The sequence below is a fragment of the Leptidea sinapis genome, chromosome 24 (genome assembly GCF_905404315.1).
Source record: "Leptidea sinapis chromosome 24, ilLepSina1.1, whole genome shotgun sequence".
Taxonomy (NCBI): domain Eukaryota; kingdom Metazoa; phylum Arthropoda; class Insecta; order Lepidoptera; family Pieridae; genus Leptidea; species Leptidea sinapis.
The window spans coordinates 1,466,053-1,486,666 of NC_066288.1; the positions used below are offsets into that span (position 1 = coordinate 1,466,053).

General features: G+C 33.2%; 1 protein-coding gene across 1 annotated transcript; it reads left to right on the top strand.

The window, feature by feature from the left end:
• Window positions 1-1,969: 1,969 nt before the first annotated feature.
• LOC126971601 (uncharacterized) lies at window positions 1,970-6,147 on the top strand. The gene is made up of 4 exons (XM_050817943.1): window positions 1,970-2,207; window positions 3,738-3,934; window positions 4,603-5,749; window positions 5,853-6,147. The coding sequence occupies exons 1-4, from the start codon at window positions 2,134-2,136 to the stop codon at window positions 6,022-6,024; spliced, it is 1,590 nt and encodes a 529-aa protein (XP_050673900.1). The 5' UTR covers window positions 1,970-2,133; the 3' UTR covers window positions 6,025-6,147.
• Window positions 6,148-20,614: the final 14,467 nt, after the last annotated feature.

A 20,614-nucleotide genomic window follows, 5' to 3' on the forward strand; every position in this document is an offset into this window, starting at 1 on the left:
TAAGCTTTGCTATTGTAAAGTTTCAATAAAACATACATGTGGATGTATCCACACATCCATACATTCTTACAAACATTCTTATTTATAAGTAGCCAGAAGGTAAGGCTGAGTTTTTCACAGGTCCATACATCCAGACATTCATACATTCATCCAACTTTCGTATTTATAATTTCTAAATCTTTTACTTTCACGCGGGAACCCGTCGCCTTTATGGGATTTTTCCGGCAATATAAGGTTGACAAATTTTACTAAATTAGGTGCATAAGTTTTGTGTACTAAGCTATATGAAACTATAGTACTTTATTTTTCCCTCTCGTTTGTTTTCCAGGATGAAAGGTATCCAAGATGTTGACCGGCAATATCAAAATGTCAAAATGTCAAATTTTATCAAATTATATGTATAAGTTATTGTTTACTAAGCATTATAAGTTACTTTACTAATTAGTTATCCCACGGGAACTTTTTAATTTTCTGGATGGATATGAAAAGTATTTAAAATGTTGACCGACCAAATTTTATTAAATAATGTGCATAAGTTGTTGTGTACTACACTATATAAGTAGAGGTTTATAACAGTCCCACGGGAACTCTTTAATTTTCCGGGATGAAAAGTATCTAAGATATTGACCGGTAGTATAAGTTATCATCATGCCAAATTATGTGCATATGTTGTTGTGCACGTCGCTATATAAGGAGGTAGAGGTTTTTAACTATCCCACGGGAACCCTATAATTTTCCGGGATAAAAGTATCTAAGATACTTTTATGTTGATCGGCAATATAAGGTATGAACATGCCAAATTTTATTAAAAAATGTGCATAAGTTGTTGTGTATAATATATAAGTAAGTAGAGGTTTTCCACTTTCCCACGGGAACTCTTGAATTATCCGGGATGAAAAATATCTAAGATGTTGACGGGCAATATAAGCTATGAACATGCCAAATTTTATAAATTATGTGCATACGTTGATGTGTACTACGCTATTTAAGTAAGTAGAGGTTTTTAACTGTTCCACGGGAAAACTTTAATTTTCCGGGATAGAGACGTCCCCAATTTGGTCGACGAATGTTCTAAGAGGTCTTGAGACGCGACCAACTGGCCCACACACACTTGCCTTATATATTTGATGCGTCATTCTTCCTTCACTTATTCGCTCCATGTGTCCATACCATTTCAGCATTCCTTTCTCAGTCCTTGTCACATCTTCTTTTAGACCACAACAAGCTCGTATAACTACATTCGTAGTTCTATCAATTAGTCTCACCACATACTACGCAGAGATCGCATCTCAACTGCGTTAATTCTGAATTAACCTAAGTGTTATCGGAAACAAATTGTAATTAATATGTTTTTGAACAGTTATTGTAGCACATTGATACCTACCGATAGATAGCTAGGTATATAATATAGTAGACCCTATAAAGTTACTATTACTAAAAAATAAATGTTGCCACAACCATTCATCAAGACCTTTAAAAATCGAGCACGCCAAAGGCGATACGTCACGCGGTCCGAGCACCATTAATTTCTATAGAAAACTACATTGGACGCATTTACAGCACTTTCGATAACATCAAAACCACATTAGAGTGGAATTTTTCGTATTACTTTTAGGTAAAGTCTTTATAAATCAAACAGAATATCGTCATCGTTGTATTATTATGGATAATTAAATGTTTTTTAAATAATTATAAAGCGGACAAAAAGAGCAGGTCACTTTATTTTAGATATAAAAAAATATGATTTTTACATTTAATGAATATTATGTTTTCCTTTTTCTTGTATCTTCTGTTTTAAGGTTTAATTCTAAGGTTTTAGAACACCAATGTTATAAAACCTATTTCGAACCAAAAAAGGTGATTCGTCATTGCCACTGTCAGTCATTGTCATTTATAACTTTGCACTACCTACTTTGCCAGGTGTCAAAAAGATATGCTTCAAAGTTCACAAAACTTCAAACTTAAAAAATGTAGCTTGAAGTTTGAACTTTCAAGTTTCACAAGCATTTAGCAAAGCAGAAAGTTTTATCTCAAATTATAACGCTATAAGTTTTTTACAAATTTGCTTTAGTTTTTTGGAAATAGTGAAAGTGTCGAATTTATGGGACCACTTTTGAATATGGTTCGTTTGCTATGAACCAAGTAAACATAAATGACGCTTCAGACTGTGTACAAACAATTGTGAAAAACTGTCGATGTGTCATTTGGTACGTAAGATTTTGATTAAATTACCATACTTCGTACATATTTCGAAAATATTAAAATGTATATATTTCTAAAATTCATAAATTTAGTTGATATTTTCAATACCTTGCTAATAAGACACTGTTTAATGAATTATTGCAAAGAATTCACTTAGACTATGTAAGTAAACTTATTTTTAACAACTGTCTCAATGCATAAATATTAGTATGTAATTGTTTGTATGTTATCCAAGCAATCACAAATATCTGATTCATATTAAATGGAATTGTTGTTTAAAATTTGGTTAAAGGTGATAGTTTGCATTTCAGATTCACATTATACTAGGGTTCCTAATCATATTCGTATCATCATATTATAGGTACTCTCTAATTTATATTGTAATGTGTGAGCTCTGTCTTCACATGTGGGATTGAATTATAGTAAAATATCTTTTCTCTTGTATATGATTTTAGTTATTCATTTGTGTTATATAATTATATTTATCATTATAATATCACTTTGTATTAGATTAAATATAAGGCCTAGGGCCTAACCATTGTCTATGTCATTTCATGCTCCAAATCTTGTCTCTATCCCCTATTGTTTCTCATTTGCATCATTTAAATTATATTCTTAAGCTTTACAGCCAGCCTTATAACAATGAGTTCTTATGTGCAAACTCCTTATTACTATATTATAACTAATAAAATGTGCTCAAATATTCTTTTCTAATTAATGTACCACAAATTAATTTACTGTACTAAATAAATTATTGCTGTTTCCCAAAACCATGAACTCAGTTGTTTTAACCACATAACTCAAAGACAATTAGTCAGACTAAAATATAATCTATGAGGAACAAGTTCTTGTGGGAAGTATTCATTTTAAATACATATAAATTTATTTTTAAACTGTACTCTTTTTAAATCCTCTTATTTAAAGTAAATGCAGTTTGAAATCCCAGTTATGGACATTAGTAATTGAAATTGTTAAAATACCAGTCTGTCGATGAGTTAGTTTGTGCAATTATTTTTAATGTATAATCTTAATAAAACTTATATGTATTTTCTGAAGTCTCGAATTGTCAGCAATAAAAAAATCTATTTGAAATCACTACCTCACATTTATTGCAGCCATATTAACACACTGTTTCCATGGGAAATTTTGTCACTTCTTCTAGACTTTTCTTAACCAACTCAATAGTGGTGTCTCATAATATAATTATTTGCCCTGATCTACAATGATTTGTGATAGAAGGTGTGTTGGTATATCTATCACTCATATGAACTGTGAATGTAGGACTCATGACTTTGACAATGCAATCACTGCAAATCTGTTTTCTTTACACCCCATTCCAGTAATGTTATTTAATATTAACCTCAAAAATATTGAAATGGAGGGAATTGATTGATTTTCTAACAAAACATATTACAAATTAAATTCAAAATAATATGTATTATTAGAAGTTTTTATGTTATAACAATATTGCCGGCCAGACTAGTTACAAGTATAATTGATATTAATAATTAATTTATTATTGTATTATGTTACAGTGACCAGTTACATGGGAAAAGGTTCAGATATGCATGTGGACATTCATCATGTGAAAGTTGTTTATTAGATTATGAATTTTGTATGTTATGTTTGACACCATCTCCAGAAAAGCCTGTTTTAGACTCACCACAAACTGAAAGAGTAAGGCATGCTTCAGAACTATTTGATACATTTCAGGATGTATTTAAAATAGATGGTAAATATAAATTACTTTTTTAATAACTTTTTTTTATGGAAGAGGAGGATAAAGAGTGTACAGGACACCTGATATTAGGTGATCACTACTGCCCAAAATATTGCAACACCAGAGGAATTACAGGAGCGTTGCCGGCCTTTAGGAAAGGTGTGTGCGCTTTTTTTGAAGATGCCCATGTCATATTGTCCTGGAAACAACACACAAGGAAGGTTATTCCACAGCTTTGTTATATTTGGAAGAAAGTTCCTTGAAAACTGCACTGTGGAGGAATATGACAATCCAGATGGTGGAGATGATATCCTAATTAGTGGCGTGTCGTGTGAAGGTGGAATTGGCGGCAGGAATCAGGTGAAACAGCTCTTCGGAACACTTCCCGTGATAAATGTGGTAGAAAAAACACAATGAAATAATGTCTTTATGCTACACCAAGTGATGTAGCAGTTCACAGAGCACTGGGTCCTCGACAATAAGAGTATCTCTGTGTTGCATGTGGTCAAATGGTTCTGGGTTGTTTAACAATACATCCAAAACTTGTTCTTTGTTACATTTTTAATGATAAGGGTGATCACCTACTATCAAGTGAGCCTCTTGTTTGTCTGCTAATGAATGATATTAATAATATTAGATAGGTGAAGATCATTCAAACTGATTGTTTTTATTTTTTTTAGTATACAAAAGACAAAGAATATCTGATCAACTGAAAAAAGAGAAGGATATATTTCCTGAATGCATTCAAGCTCCAATAAAATACTTTAATAAAAGAAAAAGCTCTGTGAAGGACAAGGAAAACCTATCTTACATACCAGGTGAAGGTGTTGGAAATATGGAAAAACACAAAGCTGAAAAGTCTATTAATTATGTACAGAAATGGCTCTGTAAAAATGAGAAAAACTTCCAAAAAAATAAATCACCCCGAAAACCATTTTCAGATTTGAATATTAATGAACATGTAATGTGTACATCTACTCCAAAATCAGTAGTAGCAAGAAAAAGATCATTTTTTGACAGTGCATTTTGTGATGATTTTGATACGGATGTGGTATCTAAAAAGTCTAAAAAGGATAAGAAAACCCCAACTAACAGTGACAGCTTATTATCAAAACAATTGAGTCTAGCTGAATCTAAAAAAAAGAAATGTGCAACAGATGATGAAATAATAGTAATTAAAGATTCACCAAAAGAAATAATTGATAAGGACAGACTTGCATTATTAGCTGTTATTGAGGCTGAAAAACATGAAAATAATACTAAAGATGGCAATAAAAATATAAGTGGGCACATAAAACGAAATGTTAACTTGAAGAACAAGTGCTGTGTTGAACCTATCTCAACAAATTTTAAAGTTCCTTTCTACAAAAAGAGTTTGATTGTTGATACATGTTGCTTGTGTAGGAAAAGTACAGTACAAAATGTTAATGTAACGAAAGCATTCAATGATGTCCATGTTACTATAAATAATAATAGTTTTCTCACTACTATAAAAGTTTCTGAGTACAAAGCACCTACAAGTAAACAAATTGGTGCCAAAAAAGATGTAAGTGTACAAATGGATACACACACTTCTAAAAGTAACAATATACCACTTGGAGAAAATGAGGCTACTACAAAGAACTCTCCGAGCCAAGATTTATTTAAAGATGACATAAACATTTTTAGTACTCATAATGAAAGGAAAGGGATACTAGAAATTGATGAAGTAAAAATATCAAAACAAAATATAGTAATTAGTGATTCAGATACAGATAGTTATAAGAATGATGGAAATCATGTCATTGAGGTTACAGCTGACATTCACAGATCTTGTGAATTAGAAGAGTAAGTTCTTCAATATTTAATTAAAAAAAAAAAATATTGATCAATTAATCTTACCACTTTTTTTACTATTACGAATATGATTATCATGGTTCTATATTTACAGTGACTACTATACTTTAAAACCATTACAACCACAGGAATATAAAAGCAGATTAAGACCACCTGTGAGGGGCAAAACGCCGGCAAGTTCTGATTCTTCTGATAAGGAAAATTATGATCCAAATAAAAAGAGGCCCAAATTTAACAAAAAGAAAAACAAACGAAAGAAACTCTAAAAAGAAATATCCCAGATATGATAAGATAGTTTTTATTTGTTTATTTTTCACCCGCCAGTGAATGTTTTAATGTAAATTATTTATCTTAAGTAATTATTAAAATATTTTATATTTATATATGAATTATTGTTTTACTGAAGTAATTCCATAGACTTCATTTTCCTTATGCTATTAAGGCTATTACGTAACAGCTATCTTGATTCGCGAGGTCCTTTATTAGGTAGGTATAGGTACCTACTCACCTGTTCCTTAATTTATACCAAAATCTTAAAAATACCTTAAACACTTACTCAGTATATTCAAATTTAATATCACAGCATTATTTAACACCTCGAAAATTAGTTTTTTATCATAGGGAAAAATGAATGTACCTAACTATATCGAAATATGTAAATCTTTTTATAAGATTCATATTTTTTGACGGTTATAAAATAATTTTTATCTCTAGTCTAAGAGTTTGTAGCAATATAATAATAAATATTAAATGCAGAAATCAACAAGATCTAATATTTTTAATTACAAATATAATAATTATCCGTATTCTGAATAAAATGTCAGCTTTTTAGTTACACTACTTTATTCTCTAATGTCTACTCTGTTTTTGAGTACGTTTGGTTCATAATCGCATTTTTGAAATGCAACTTTTGAAGTTTTAATGCGACTTCCAACAAGGTTGCGTTAAATGTTTCACGCTACCATGGAGGAGGTATGAAAGCGCTGGTGCTAGCACCATCCATCAGCAAACGATGTAGACGTACATAGTGCCGAGATTGACTCTGCGTAATCTATCTCGAACAACGATGATCGCAATTAGTAGTAGTAGCACCGTTATTTTATTTATTGAAGTGAAAACTTCTTAAGCATTGTTGTAATTTAATCATGAAACCGATGAATCGGAAAAGAGGAGACTTAAAAATTCACAATAAACATGGGAGATAATGAGATAAGAAGCATTATACAGTATTTTGGTACCAGGCGATCATAGTTGAAGAAGAGATTGTCATATGTATGACGCGAGTATACCTTAATATATTCTGACGCCATGCGCACGACGTACCTATTACTATATACACACCAGGAGAACATAATATATATATCAGTGGTGATAGTAATGTCTTTCATAGCGGTTGAAATCATGTGTCATGCTAGCAACACGTAGCTACCAGAACTTCATATGCAGTTAAAAGGTTCATGCACAATGTATGTTTCAATTCTGACATTTGTGCTTTATACGCACGCAATTTTTTATTTCATTTACTGTGCTAAGGCAGGTCTTTTCTTCCATGATTTAGATATTCCTTTTGGTAATATAATTAATAGACCTGGAGTAGGAAGCCACTGGGATGTTTGCTTACGATTATTGGTTAGAATCCACTTTTGATCACGCGTCAATTCGTCTAAAAATTCCGACATTTTTGTGCCGGTTTAACATGGTAAGGCAAGCTTCAACGTGTGCTACTCTCTGTCAGGTCAGCAAGCTTTTTTGTTTTACCGATACCGTGGGTATGCTAACATCAAACCATGCAGTTAATTACTTGTAGTTAATTAATTGGGTTTTGTATACGCCGGAACTCATATTCGAGAAAGCTGTCAAAACCAATCCAAAGTATTCACTTCAGCAGGTAGGTAATACTTAGATACCTTTAAATTTGCTAAAATTTGGCTTGGCGCGTCGCGCTGGCTGCTTGTGTTCAGCTCATTTTGAAAGATGAAACGCTGGATTGGTGCTTTTTGGTGGTAATAAATGATATTGCATAATTTGATAGTCTTGTAAATATCAACCGTCGTTGAATCTGGTGAGTCAATTGGTAGAATTCCATGTACCTACATGGAATTGCATCAAATGACGTGGTTGTATATTCCATCTAGCATAATATTGTGTACTAGGTAACAAAATATGTCGGCCTATTTCTCCCACGGCTCCTTCAAGACAGAAGCCTTTACAATATACCACTGTACCCTACTGATATACATAATGGCCATTCGTTTCTTAAGTCAATGTCTTCAAGTTTCCATCAATTAATGTGGCACAGCCTTATTCATTTTTTAGCCTTTAGCTCGGACAAAATACGAGGCTCCAGGGGAAATAGAGGTAGTCTATTTCACACTGGGGTAGCTCCTGTCTGGCGCGTCCATGTCGCGGGGGTGGGTGTCTCCCATTTCAGTAGGCCGAAATGGGATGGCGGCTAAGTTCAGGGCTCATAGGGACCCAGTCCCGCGGGGTATAACGCGGAACCCTTGCCCAGGGATACGGGTGAAGTTCTCAACGGCTGCGAAGGCGGAAATGCAGTGCATTGGAACGGCGAAGAGGCATACCCAACAGTGAGCCAACTCCACATATTGGGGTGATAAGGGTCATGTTGGAGTTACGGCCCCAGGCACGGTGATGTAAAAGAGTCGGTGGCGGATGAGACCCTTGGGTCCAACGGCAGCGCTCACAGTCCTAAGCAGGATTAGTGTCTTGGCTTCAGGTGGCAACCGGCCATAAAAGTACATAACCACTTCACCTTTCTTGTCCTTAAAATATGAAAGCACAAAAGAGAGAGAGAGAATGAGCACTAATGACGGAGGAATAAAGGAGAGTGACGTGGCGCTAAGCGAGTGTAAACATTGACTTAGTGTTTAAAAATTTAAATAAAAAGAAATAGTGTACATGTATGAGTAAATTATGTTTTAAAATATAGTTTCCACTCTAATTAAACATATATATTGTTGGCAAAACTTAATAATCTTTAAATAAAGTAAAAAGTGCAGTTCAAATTTTGTGATGTTGTGGTCGGAACTATTGCATCATCTTCGACGTTAAGCTAAGCTAAGTCATTTGTTGGAATATACCTAACGTAACATTACCGCCAGCTGATTGAAGGAGAATAAAAGAGAAGTATTTTTTGTAGTGAAAATAATATGCGATACAAGCCCCTATTGGGGAATGTATTAGTACTAATGTACAAAAATATAACAATGAAGATTTTTCTTCAATTAATTTAAATTAAGTTATTTGACAAGGGAGGACAACTCTTGCAATATCATACAAAATAGGCAACATTCACCAAATATAAATGTTACTGCTATAGATAATCATAATATAAAGCTCATAAATATTGTTCACCAGAATATACAAGGTATCTCAAGTAAGGAATTAGAAATTGAACTGTTTTTGAGCTGCTGTAATATAGATATATTATGTATTACAGAACATTGGCGTAAGAGTCATCAGCTCCAGTTTAGTTTTAGAGAACATAAAGTAGTCAGTTCGTTTTGTAGAAGTAGGGCAATACATGGAGGTTCCCTAATTATTATTAATAATAGATTAAAATGTAAAAATAGAAGAGATATTGTTAATCTCTCTATAGAACAACTAATTGAGATAGCTTGTATAGAACTAGAGCAATTTATTATTGTAAGTGTATACCGCCCCCCCACTGCATCATATGAACAATTCCAACATAGAATGGAGGAGGTACTATCAAAATTTAGCAAAACTAGCAAGTCAATTATAGTGTGTGGAGATTTTAATATAAACTTGCTTGAACCTTCGGCCAATTGTACTAGCCTTAAAAATTTATTTCAAAGTTTTAATTTGTTCAATGTATTTTGGGAACCTACTAGAATCACTTCTACAACAGCAACCTGTTTAGATAATATTTTTACAGATGTTACTATTACTAGTAAACTCATAATTAATAATCTTCAGTCCGACCATAGTGGGCAACTTATAAAAGTAAATACAAGATTGGACAATGTCAGACCAAAAAAGGTGACGATTATACCAGTTACGGGTAGCCGTCTTGAGAGGTTTAGAAATAATTTGGTAAATATGATACCATTTTTACACTGTGGTGAAACTGCTAATTTTCACTATAACTTAGTCTTCAATTCCTTCTGTAAGGAATTTGACAGGATTTTTACTCCAGTAACGGTGACAGTAAACAACAAACATAGTTTTAATGATTGGGCAACAATGGGTATCCACAAAAGTCGTAAACGCTTATATGACCTTTATTATGAGAAACATTACAATAATAGTGAAGAATTTAAAATATATGTAAAAAAATACTCCAAGCTTTTTAAAATAGTTTGTCATGAAGCGAAAACACGTTTCATTGCAGATAAAATTAAAAACAGTAATAATAAAGTAAAAGCGACTTGGAGTGTAATTAACAATGAAACTGGTAGATCGAATTGCCGTAACACCTCTATCTGTTTAAATATTAATAATCGCGTTATAAATTCGGAAATAGAAATTGCAAATGAATTTGATAAATACTTCTCCGACATCCCGATTGTCACGACCAAATACCTTAACGCTTCGCCAAAAGCAGCATATGATATGCTTAAATTACACGTACCAGTATCTTCTACTGACTTGAAATTTAAGTATGTTACAGGTAGCGATATAATAAAAATCTTCAAATTAATTAACCTAAAAAATACAAAAGACCTATGGGGCCATTCGACTAATATTGTTAAAAACATACTTGACATTATAGCACCTGAATTAGCAATAATATTTAATGAATGCATAGATGAGGGTGTGTTCCCTGACCTCATGAAATACAGCAAAGTTATACCTTTGTTTAAATCGGGCAGTTCTTTTGACCCTGCTAATTTCAGACCTATTTCAGTGCTGCCTGTTTTTAGTAAAATTTTTGAAAAACTTTTGCTTCAACAGCTACAAATGCATTTTTGTAAATTAATGAACAAAAATCAGTTTGGTTTCACTAGGGGCTTATCAACAATTAATGCGGGTACTAGACTCATTGAGCACATCTTTGACGCCTGGGAAGAGTCACAGGATGCATTGGGCATTTTTTGTGATTTGTCAAAAGCATTTGACTGCGTCCACCATGAAACTTTACTCCTAAAACTAAAGCATTATGGAGTGAAAAATAGAGCCCTAAATCTGTTAAAATCATATTTAAGCGATAGAGTTCAGATAGTCGATGTAAATGGCAAACGGTCTTCGGGTAAACCTGTGCGAATAGGTGTTCCACAGGGTTCTATTCTCGGTCCTTTCTTGTTTCTTATATATATTAACGATCTACCGTTTGTGGTGGATGATAGCCATGAGATTGTATTGTTTGCTGATGATACTTCACTTATTTTTAAAGTGAAGCGACGTGCGGATATTGATGACGAGGTAAGCAATGCACTCTCAAAGATAGTGCGTTGGTTTGAGACGAATAATCTGCACTTAAACAGTAAAAAAACAAAGTGTTTACGGTTCATTACACCAAACACAGCGGAGGTACAAACCAACGTACTTATAAATGACCAGAGATTGGAACTTGTGGACACTACGGTCTTCCTGGGTATCACGTTAGATAAAAAGCTTCAGTGGGGTCCACATATTACCCATCTAGCAGATAGACTCAGCTCTGCGGCATATGCAGTTAGAAAGATTAGAGAGTACACGAATGTTGCGACCGCTAGATTAGTGTACTTTAGTTATTTTCACAGCATCATGACGTACGGTATATTACTATGGGGTCATGCTGCTGACATTGATATAGTGTTTGCTCTGCAAAAGAGAGCTGTTCGTGCTATATATCAGCTTGGTTATAGACAGTCTCTCAAAGAAAAATTTAAAGAAATAAATATTATGACTGTTTATTGTCAGTACATTTATGAAAATTTAATATATGTTCACAAAAATCGTCACCTTTTTGCTCTTAATAGTGATTTTCATTATTATAACACTAGAAATAAGGGATTGCTTGTAACTAATTCTAGTAGGCTTCATAAGATACATAATAGCTTTAAGGGTAAATGTATACACTTCTACAATAAAGTCCCAGCCACTGTTCAGGCATTGTCTATAAATAAATTTAAATGTTTTATAAAAAAATGGCTCTGTCGTAAATCCTATTACTCCACTGCTGAATATCTAAATGATCGGACAGCCTGGGACTAGATTGTGATTATTTTATAGCAACTGTACAATATTGTATATTTTTATTGAAAAGAGCGCAAAAAAAAAGAATGCTGGGAGAGTTTCTTGCGCCGCTTCTTCTCTCTCAGAGCGCCATTTGTTTCCGAAGCGGTAGTAGTATCTAGTAGTATAAGAAATGACATCAAAAAGAATTCTAAAGGAATCAATTTTGAGAAAATAAATGCCTTTTATGCCTTTTATGCCTTTATAGATTATTTAATTAAGTACCTATATAGGTTCCGACGCGAGTTCCGAAACCTACACGAGAGCTGATCGCCGACATAATTGAATAAATAAAATAATTATTTTCGTATTATATTAAATTTATGTGCAATTTTTATCTGACTATATATCGTCAGGTAAAGTGTGAATTAATGTAATTAAATCTGTGCTGTACATGTATACTAAGGAATTCAAGTTTTAAAATTCGTGAGTTCAAACAAAATATCGGAACATTAAGTTTTACAAGAAAGTGAACATTTGAATTCATCAAAAACGTTGATAAATATAATAATTCACCAATAATAAAACAATAATATATATTTTATAAACAAAACAATTATTATTTTGAAATGATTGTGACTTAAAAAGTGCAGGGTAGTTGTAAAACATTTGTGTGAATCAGCCGAGTGCCGGATTACCTTGTCTCCACAGTACGCTCGACATTGAAGACAATTTAACTAGTGCTAACAGACTAATAAATTCGCAAGTTAGGTCATAGCAGCGTTGAAGTATTGTGTAGTGAGGTGGACTGATTCGGCGGAACGTCGAGGGTTCTATCCACGGTGCTATTTCGACATCATTTTTTTTCTATGCTTTTTTTTTTGTTTATTCTTATTTGAAGTATTTTAATTCTTATTATTATTATTTATTTTGTTATTATTTAATTAACCGCGTGGTACAGTAGATTTTTAAATTTTACAAACCATGGAGACTAATAACATTACTCTGAGAAAAAGAAAACCCAAATTTCACACTTCATTTTGTCTAGAACAAGACGAGTCAATGGATTCATTATGTTCGGAAACAGCAAGAAGCCTGCCAGACTTGTCTACAATAGTTACACAAGAAGAAATTATTGATTTAAAAGAAGAAATCACAAGTCTTAACATGCAGCTAAATAGTGCACACACGGAGATTTTCACACTATCAGGAGAAATTAATGAGTTGAAGAAACTAATAACGGAACAGAGAAATCAAATAGAAGTCCTTAAAAAAGTGTGTTTTAGTCCAAGAAACAATAGCCCTATAAACACTTCTTTAAAAAAAAGGAATAATCCTAGATTATTGGAATTAGCTCAAACCTTACAATTAGATTCGAGTTATACTGAAACACATCAAGAATCGGAATTTCCCACTAATTCAAGTACTAAGGAGTTCCTACAAGAATCGGAGTCATCCTGCATTTGTTTAGAAAAAACTTATGAGAAGACAGCAGTATGTTCGAGTGAGGGATGCGTCCCTACGCCAACTACGAGTTCACAGGGAGAAACCTTCAAAATAAGGGAAGATGAAATAAATCCTTCATCGGTTAGTGACACGGACACCAAACCTGAAAATTCAAAAGAGAATTCAGACAAAATGCGAATTATGATACTTGGCGGGGTCTGCTTTCTAGTCAGAGACTATATTGAGGCTGTAAAATTTGATGTCATGGATGAGCTATGTGTAGAATATTCTTTCGAATGTTGTGGTTTAAGAATACCAAAGCACAAATTAATTGTAATATGTCTATACAGGACGCCGAATTCGAACGTTGCTGAATTTTTGAATAAGCTTGATTTACTTTTACACAAATTAAGATATTGGGAGACCAGTAATATTGTGATTGTTGGTGATTTTAATATCGACACTCTAAAAAATACTAAAACGAATCTGGAGTTTACAAATTTATTGCGAAATTATAATTTTTTTAAACATATTAATGAACCTACTCGGCAAAAATCCTGTATTGACCTCTTTGTTAGTAATATAGAAAATGCCACAGGGGAGATTCGTCAGTTAGGCCTATCGGATCATGACACAGCACAATTCTTAGTAGTACCGACAAAAATAAATAATTCAACACCGTCGTATAAGTTAATTTTCAAAAGAGATTTATGTAATCAAAACATAAACAAATTTAAGGACTGTATAAAAGTCTTAACTGGATAGACGTGTATGATGCCCAGAAATTGGACGAATCTTTTGATGAATTTTACAATACATTAATTATATTTTATAAATTATGTTTTCCTCTTCTTAAGTATAAAATTAATGTTTCAAATTCAAAAATAAAATGGTTGTCCAGAGGTATAAAAAAATCATGTGCAACAAAAAGAAAATTAAGGTATCAATATTATAAGAATAAAATACCTGCCAACAAAAACAAATTTAATAATTATTCAAAGATTCTCAACAAGTGTATAGACCTAGCTCAGAGAAGTAGTAACAACAAATATATACTTTACTCGAAAAATAAATGCAAAGCGTCGTGGAATGTGATTAAAAATAAAACTAACTCTAATGTAGGAAGTATCGATGAAATTAAATATGAAAATAAAATTATAAATAATCCAACTCAGATTGCTACTATTTTTAATAATTATTTTATAAATACAGTCACACAAAGTCAAAGTCAAAATGTAAAAAATAAAAAACCTACATATAAATTAAAACATAACAATTCAAATATTTTCTTAATGCCAACTGATGAAATGGAGATAATAACCGTTATTAAGTCACTTAATAATTCAAATTCCACGGGCTGCGATGAAATAGCAACAAAGGTAATAAAGGAATGTGCAAAGGAACTAGCTCCAGTCCTAGCCTACTTAATAAATCTATCTTTTGAAGAAGGTACTTTCCCATCAAATTTAAAAAAGGCAAAAGTAACACCTTTACTCAAAGCGGGTGATAAAAAGGATATTAACAACTATCGACCAATCACACTCATTCCTGTTATCTCAAAAATTTTTGAAAAGATACTGCACAAGCGATTAACATCTTTTTTAACTAAACATAATATCATTTTGGAAGAACAAAATGGTTTCCAAAAAGGAAAATCAACAACTTTAGCGTGTTTTTCGCTAATAAAAGAAATATGGGAATGCATGGATACAAAAATTCCAGTAACATCAGTATTTTTTGATATGAGCAAAGCTTTTGACAATGTTTGTCATGAAAAACTATTAGATAAATGCGCTCAATATGGTATTCGAGGTCTAGCAAATGACTGGCTTAAAAGTTATCTTTCAAACCGTACTCAATACGTTGAAATTGCTAAATTAAATAATAAACAAGAAGAATACAGATAATACCTTATCGATCAGAACTTAGACTTAAAACAAAAGGTGTACAAGGAAGTATATTGGGTCCACTTCTATTCATAATCTACATAAACGACTTACCTAGCATTACTACTAATAACTGTACTCTTTTTGCTGATGACATCTCTATTGTAATTAAATGTAACAATGAATTGACATATGATATAGAAATTAATAAAACAATAAAGGACACAATTGAATGGCTTACTGAAAATAACCTGACTGTAAATATAAAAAAAACAATGTATATGCAGTATTATAATAAGAATGGGAAAGGAAAAGATATTAATGTTAATTATCATAATGAGAATATTAAAGAAGCACAACTTGTCAATTTTCTTGGTATTTCTTTAGACAGCAACTTGTCCTTCAAGTCACATGTTGACAAAATTAGCAAAAAAATTAACCAACATGTATTTGTCCTCAAACGCGTATCAAAAACAATAGGTGAAAAAACAGCGCTAATGGCATATCATGCATTCGTGGTTTCAGCTTTAAGATATGGATTGGTCATATGGGGCAACTCGGTGAGCATAGGGCATTTATTTATTGGACAGAAGAAGTGTATCAGGGCGGTTTGTGGAGCCGGCCCCCTAGATTCTTGTCGACCGCTATTTAAAAAATTGAAAATTCTATCGCTGCCATGCCTATACATTTATGAAATAAGCCTATTTGTTCAAAAATATATGTGTGATTTCTATACAAAAAAAAGCCAGAAGGTTTTAAATACAAGGTATCCAAATAAACTCATAATGCCCTTCTGTAGAACTGAATCTTTTAGTAGAAATTGTTTCAGCATGTCTGTGAAAATATATAATAAATTGCCCAATGAATTGAAAGATTTACCGTTCAAAGTTTTTAAAAGAAGACTGCATCAGTGGTTAACAAATAAGTGCTTCTATAGTTTAAATGAATTTTTCAATACAAAATGAATTAGTCTATTTGATAATAATATATGTAAATTAATATACTTTTATGACATTGAATTTGTTAATATTATACATAGGTACTAAATGAATTATTAAGTTATTTACGTCTCATATTATAATATTATATAAGTATTAAAATTTCATTTTATAAATATTATTGATATCATTGTGAAATCCGACATGTTTCAATATAACAGTACGATTAGTGTTTAGACAATTTTGTAACATATTTTGCATGTCAATTGACGAAACATATTGGATTATCCATTATATTGTTAACACCTTAAGTACAATGTTTCCTGCAAATAAATTTCATTTCATTTCATTTCATTTCATTTCATTTCATTAATACTAGGGCGTCCCCCTTAAGCGACGGTCGTATCTACATAAATGTTAGGGCGTCCCCTGTAAGCGACGGTCGAAGCAACACAAGCATTTCATCACTGCGATTTGGAACCTGGAACGTAGGTACCATGACGGGCAGATGTGCGGAATTAAGTGACATCCTTAAAAGGAGGCAATTAGATGCATGCTGTGTGCAAGAGACTAGGTGGAAGGGGACAAAATCAAAACTTATAGGCCATGAATATATTATGATTTGTGGTGACTTTAATATTAACTTATTAGAAAAATCCACCAGAAGTATTAGATTCAAATCTTTGTTTAAATCATATAATTTATCAAATATTTTCTTAGAACCTACTAGAGTAACCAGCACCTCTAAAAGCTGTATTGATAGTATTTTTACTAATTATAAACCTATTTCTCAGTCAATAATTAGTAAAATGAGCTCAGACCACTTTGGTCAAATAGCCTCTTTTAATATTGAAGTAAACAAATGTACTTCAACTAAAAATTTTATGTTTGTTCCGGTAAACAATAGGCGAATGGAGAAATATAGAGGCAATGTTTCGGAAAAACTCTCAAACTTGTATTTGAATTATAACAGTGCTCCAAATGAGATGTATGGTAAGTTATTTAAAATAATTAAAACAGAGTTTGTTTCTATATTTACTTCAAAGACGGTCAACTCGGGTGGTCTCTTGTCATTTAACAACTGGGCAACAGCTGGTATTCATAGGAGCAGACAACAGGTTATATGAACTATATAGTGAGAGATCATCATGTAATCATGATGTATCTTTTCTTGTATATGTGAAAATATATTCAAAATTATTTAAGAAATTATGTACTATTGCTAGGTCAATGCATATTAGAGAAATTATTAAAAATGCTTCAAATAAAATAAAAATGACTTGGAAAGTTATTAACTGGGAATCTGGAAGTGCGAAAGACTGCAAGTTTGAATATAATCTAATAATAAACAATACAAAAATCCACTCTAAGCAGGAAGTAGCTTCTGCTTTTGAGATTTTTTTTTCTGACATTCCAGTTTCCATCTCAAGCACCCTTGTCTCCTCCACCAGTGTTGCCGAGTCACTTCTTTTGGAAAATGTTAAGGAATCTAAACAAAATTTCAAATTCAGTGTTGTTAGCCCAGCAGAAATAATTAAAACTTTCAGATCCTTAGAAATGTAAAAAACTGCTGATATATGGGGCATATCTGTAAAAATAATAAGTTCTGTTATTGACGTCATAGCACCATATCTAGCACTAGTTTTTAATAGCTGTATTGAACATGGCGTGTTTCCTGAGCTTCTGAAGTATAGTAACATTACACCAATATTTATTATCGGGACTCACTTCTGACCCGAATAACTATCGCCCTGTTTCGGTGTTGCCGACCCTTAGTAAAATTTATGAAAAAATTATTTTAAGCCAAATGCTTACTCACTTTAACACTTATAAGTTACTTGATATAAAACAATTTGGCTTTACTAGAGGACGCTCGACTACGGATGCAGGTGTTGAACTCATCAGGAATATTTTTGAGGCCTGGGAGGAATCACAGAATGCACTTGGTATCTTCTGTGATTTATCTAAGGCTTTTGATTGTGTTCAACATTCAATGATGGTCAGGAAGCTATGTCACTATGGTATAAGAGGATCAGCGCTCGATCTTCTAATCTCATATTCAAATAATAAGATTCAGAGGGTCGAGGTGAATGGCAGCAGATCTCCTGTGACTCCTCTCGGTATGGGGGTACACAAGGGTCTATTCTTGGACCCTTCCGAAGGAAGACCTAATTTATATAAATGATCTACCTAACCTTGTAGAAAAAAACACAAGGTGGTATTGTTTGCGGATGACACTTCACTTATATTCAAAGTGAAACGAAGCCAAGTTTTATATGACGAAGTAAACAATGCTCTATCTGACATCGTGTACTGGTTTAGCGCCAATAACTTTTTGTTAAATAGACATAAAACCGCAAAATATTAAATTTACCGCGTCAAATTTCAAAAATGTAGATGCGAATATTTTATTAAATGGAGAGGTGGTAAAACCAGTGGAATCTGCTGTATTTCTTGGCATTTCTCTTGATTCCAAATTGCAGTGGGGCCCCCATATTGAAGAATTTGGGAAAGAGTGATGAACAATAGATTGAAACATTTAATATACGTAACGCCAAATCAATGTGGTTTTGTGTCAGAGAGAAGCTCCCCAGATGCTATTCAAACGGTTCGGATACTACTTGAAAAGGCCAAATCTAACAAATCTAATCTCCATATGGTTTTTAAAGACCTTGAAAAGGCATTTGATCATGTCGTACGTGACCTCATCTGGGAATCACTGAGGCAACAATCTGTGCCAGAACATTACATTTATCTCATACAAGACATGTACAAATCTGTTTCCACTCAAGTCCTGAGCCCAGCAGGAAAAGGCGAAGCGTTTCAACTTGAAGTCGGGGTTCATCAGGGATCTACACTTAGCCTATTACTTTTCAACACAACTATAGATTACCTCACAAAGCACTGTCAAAGGGTTCTGCCTTGGAACATTCTCTATGCAGACGATGTGGTTCTGATCTCAGATAGTATAAATGAGCTCCAGAATAATTTCAACTCCTGGATAGATGCACTCGAGTTAAACGGCCTCAAAATTAGTAGAAGCAAGACAGAACACATGTCGGGCGTTTTTGATGACGTTACAGATGCAGACAATATACACATTTCTATAGGAAGCATGGTACTGCCCAATGTAAAACAATTTAAATATTTTGGATCAATTATCAGTAACGACGGAAAAATTGATAAAGATATCACTCACAGAACAACAACTGGTTGGATGAAGTGGTGACAACTCACAGGCGTCATGTGTGACAGAAAGATACCGCTTAAAGTCAAAGGGCAGTTGTACAATACAGCTATAAGACCTGCCGTTTTGTACGGATCAGAGTTTTGGGCGACCATCAAACCCCACCTTAATAAACTACACACGACATTAATGGGCATGCTACGCTGGTCTGCGGGTGTCACACTTCTAGACAAAATCCGAAATGAGTACATCAGAGGAAGTTTTATAGTTGCCCCAATAGTCGAGAAGGTCAAAGAGAAACGCTTAAGGTGGTTAGGTCACATTCAAAGGCGCCCAGACGATCATATGGTGAAGCAATAACGAAGCGTACGCGTGGAAGACCCCCTGCCACCTGGTTGACGACGGTCCAAAAAAACTTGAAAGAAGCTCATTTAATAGCTGACATGGCACAAAACCGTGCCGAATGGAAAAAAAGGACAAGGAAGGCCGACCCCAAGTAAATGGGAAAAAGGTCTAGGAGGAAGAAGAAGAACAGCCTTATTAATTTTTAGTCAGACCAAACAGTAGAGAAAGTAGCATAAGGTACCTGTTCGGTGAAGAGTCAAATTTCAGGAAGTGCTTAAGAATATTAAATAAGTTATTTACAAGAATGTATTACATTTCGCTTGGATTTGTTGTGTGTAAATGTCACTGCATATACTTAACAATATGATATTCTTTATAAGGAGGTAGGTACCTATCTAGTCTATAGGTATGTCAAAGTGGCCTACAATAAGAGTAGCCTAGTACGTGGGTAGTAGAGATTTAAGATGTAGAAGTCCTTCTAATGCTCATTAAGATGTTAAAAATTATGTAACTTAGTCCAAACTATTTCACAATATCTAAAATAATAATTATGAATTATTTTATTGTAATTTGCAATTTGGTTTAGAACGAAGGTAGGTATACTGAATTTCGGTTCGTGGTTCTGTTGCGTCATTTGCCATTTCGCTGTCGTATTATGATATCTAAGTATTTTGTATCTACTCTATGCAAATTGTGTTATTATCTAAGCAAATGTTATCATATGAGAATGTAGGTACTGTTGTGTATAAACAGCTAGCTAACCACAAGGTAGCAACACTGAACCGAAGTAGTATCTATGATTTATTGCTAAACTTGGATTCAATTGTATATGGACCGAAAATATAATTGTTTAGGTCGTGAACGTATGAGATAGCAGTTATTCTTCTTACAACAGAAAGAAGATTAAATTCTA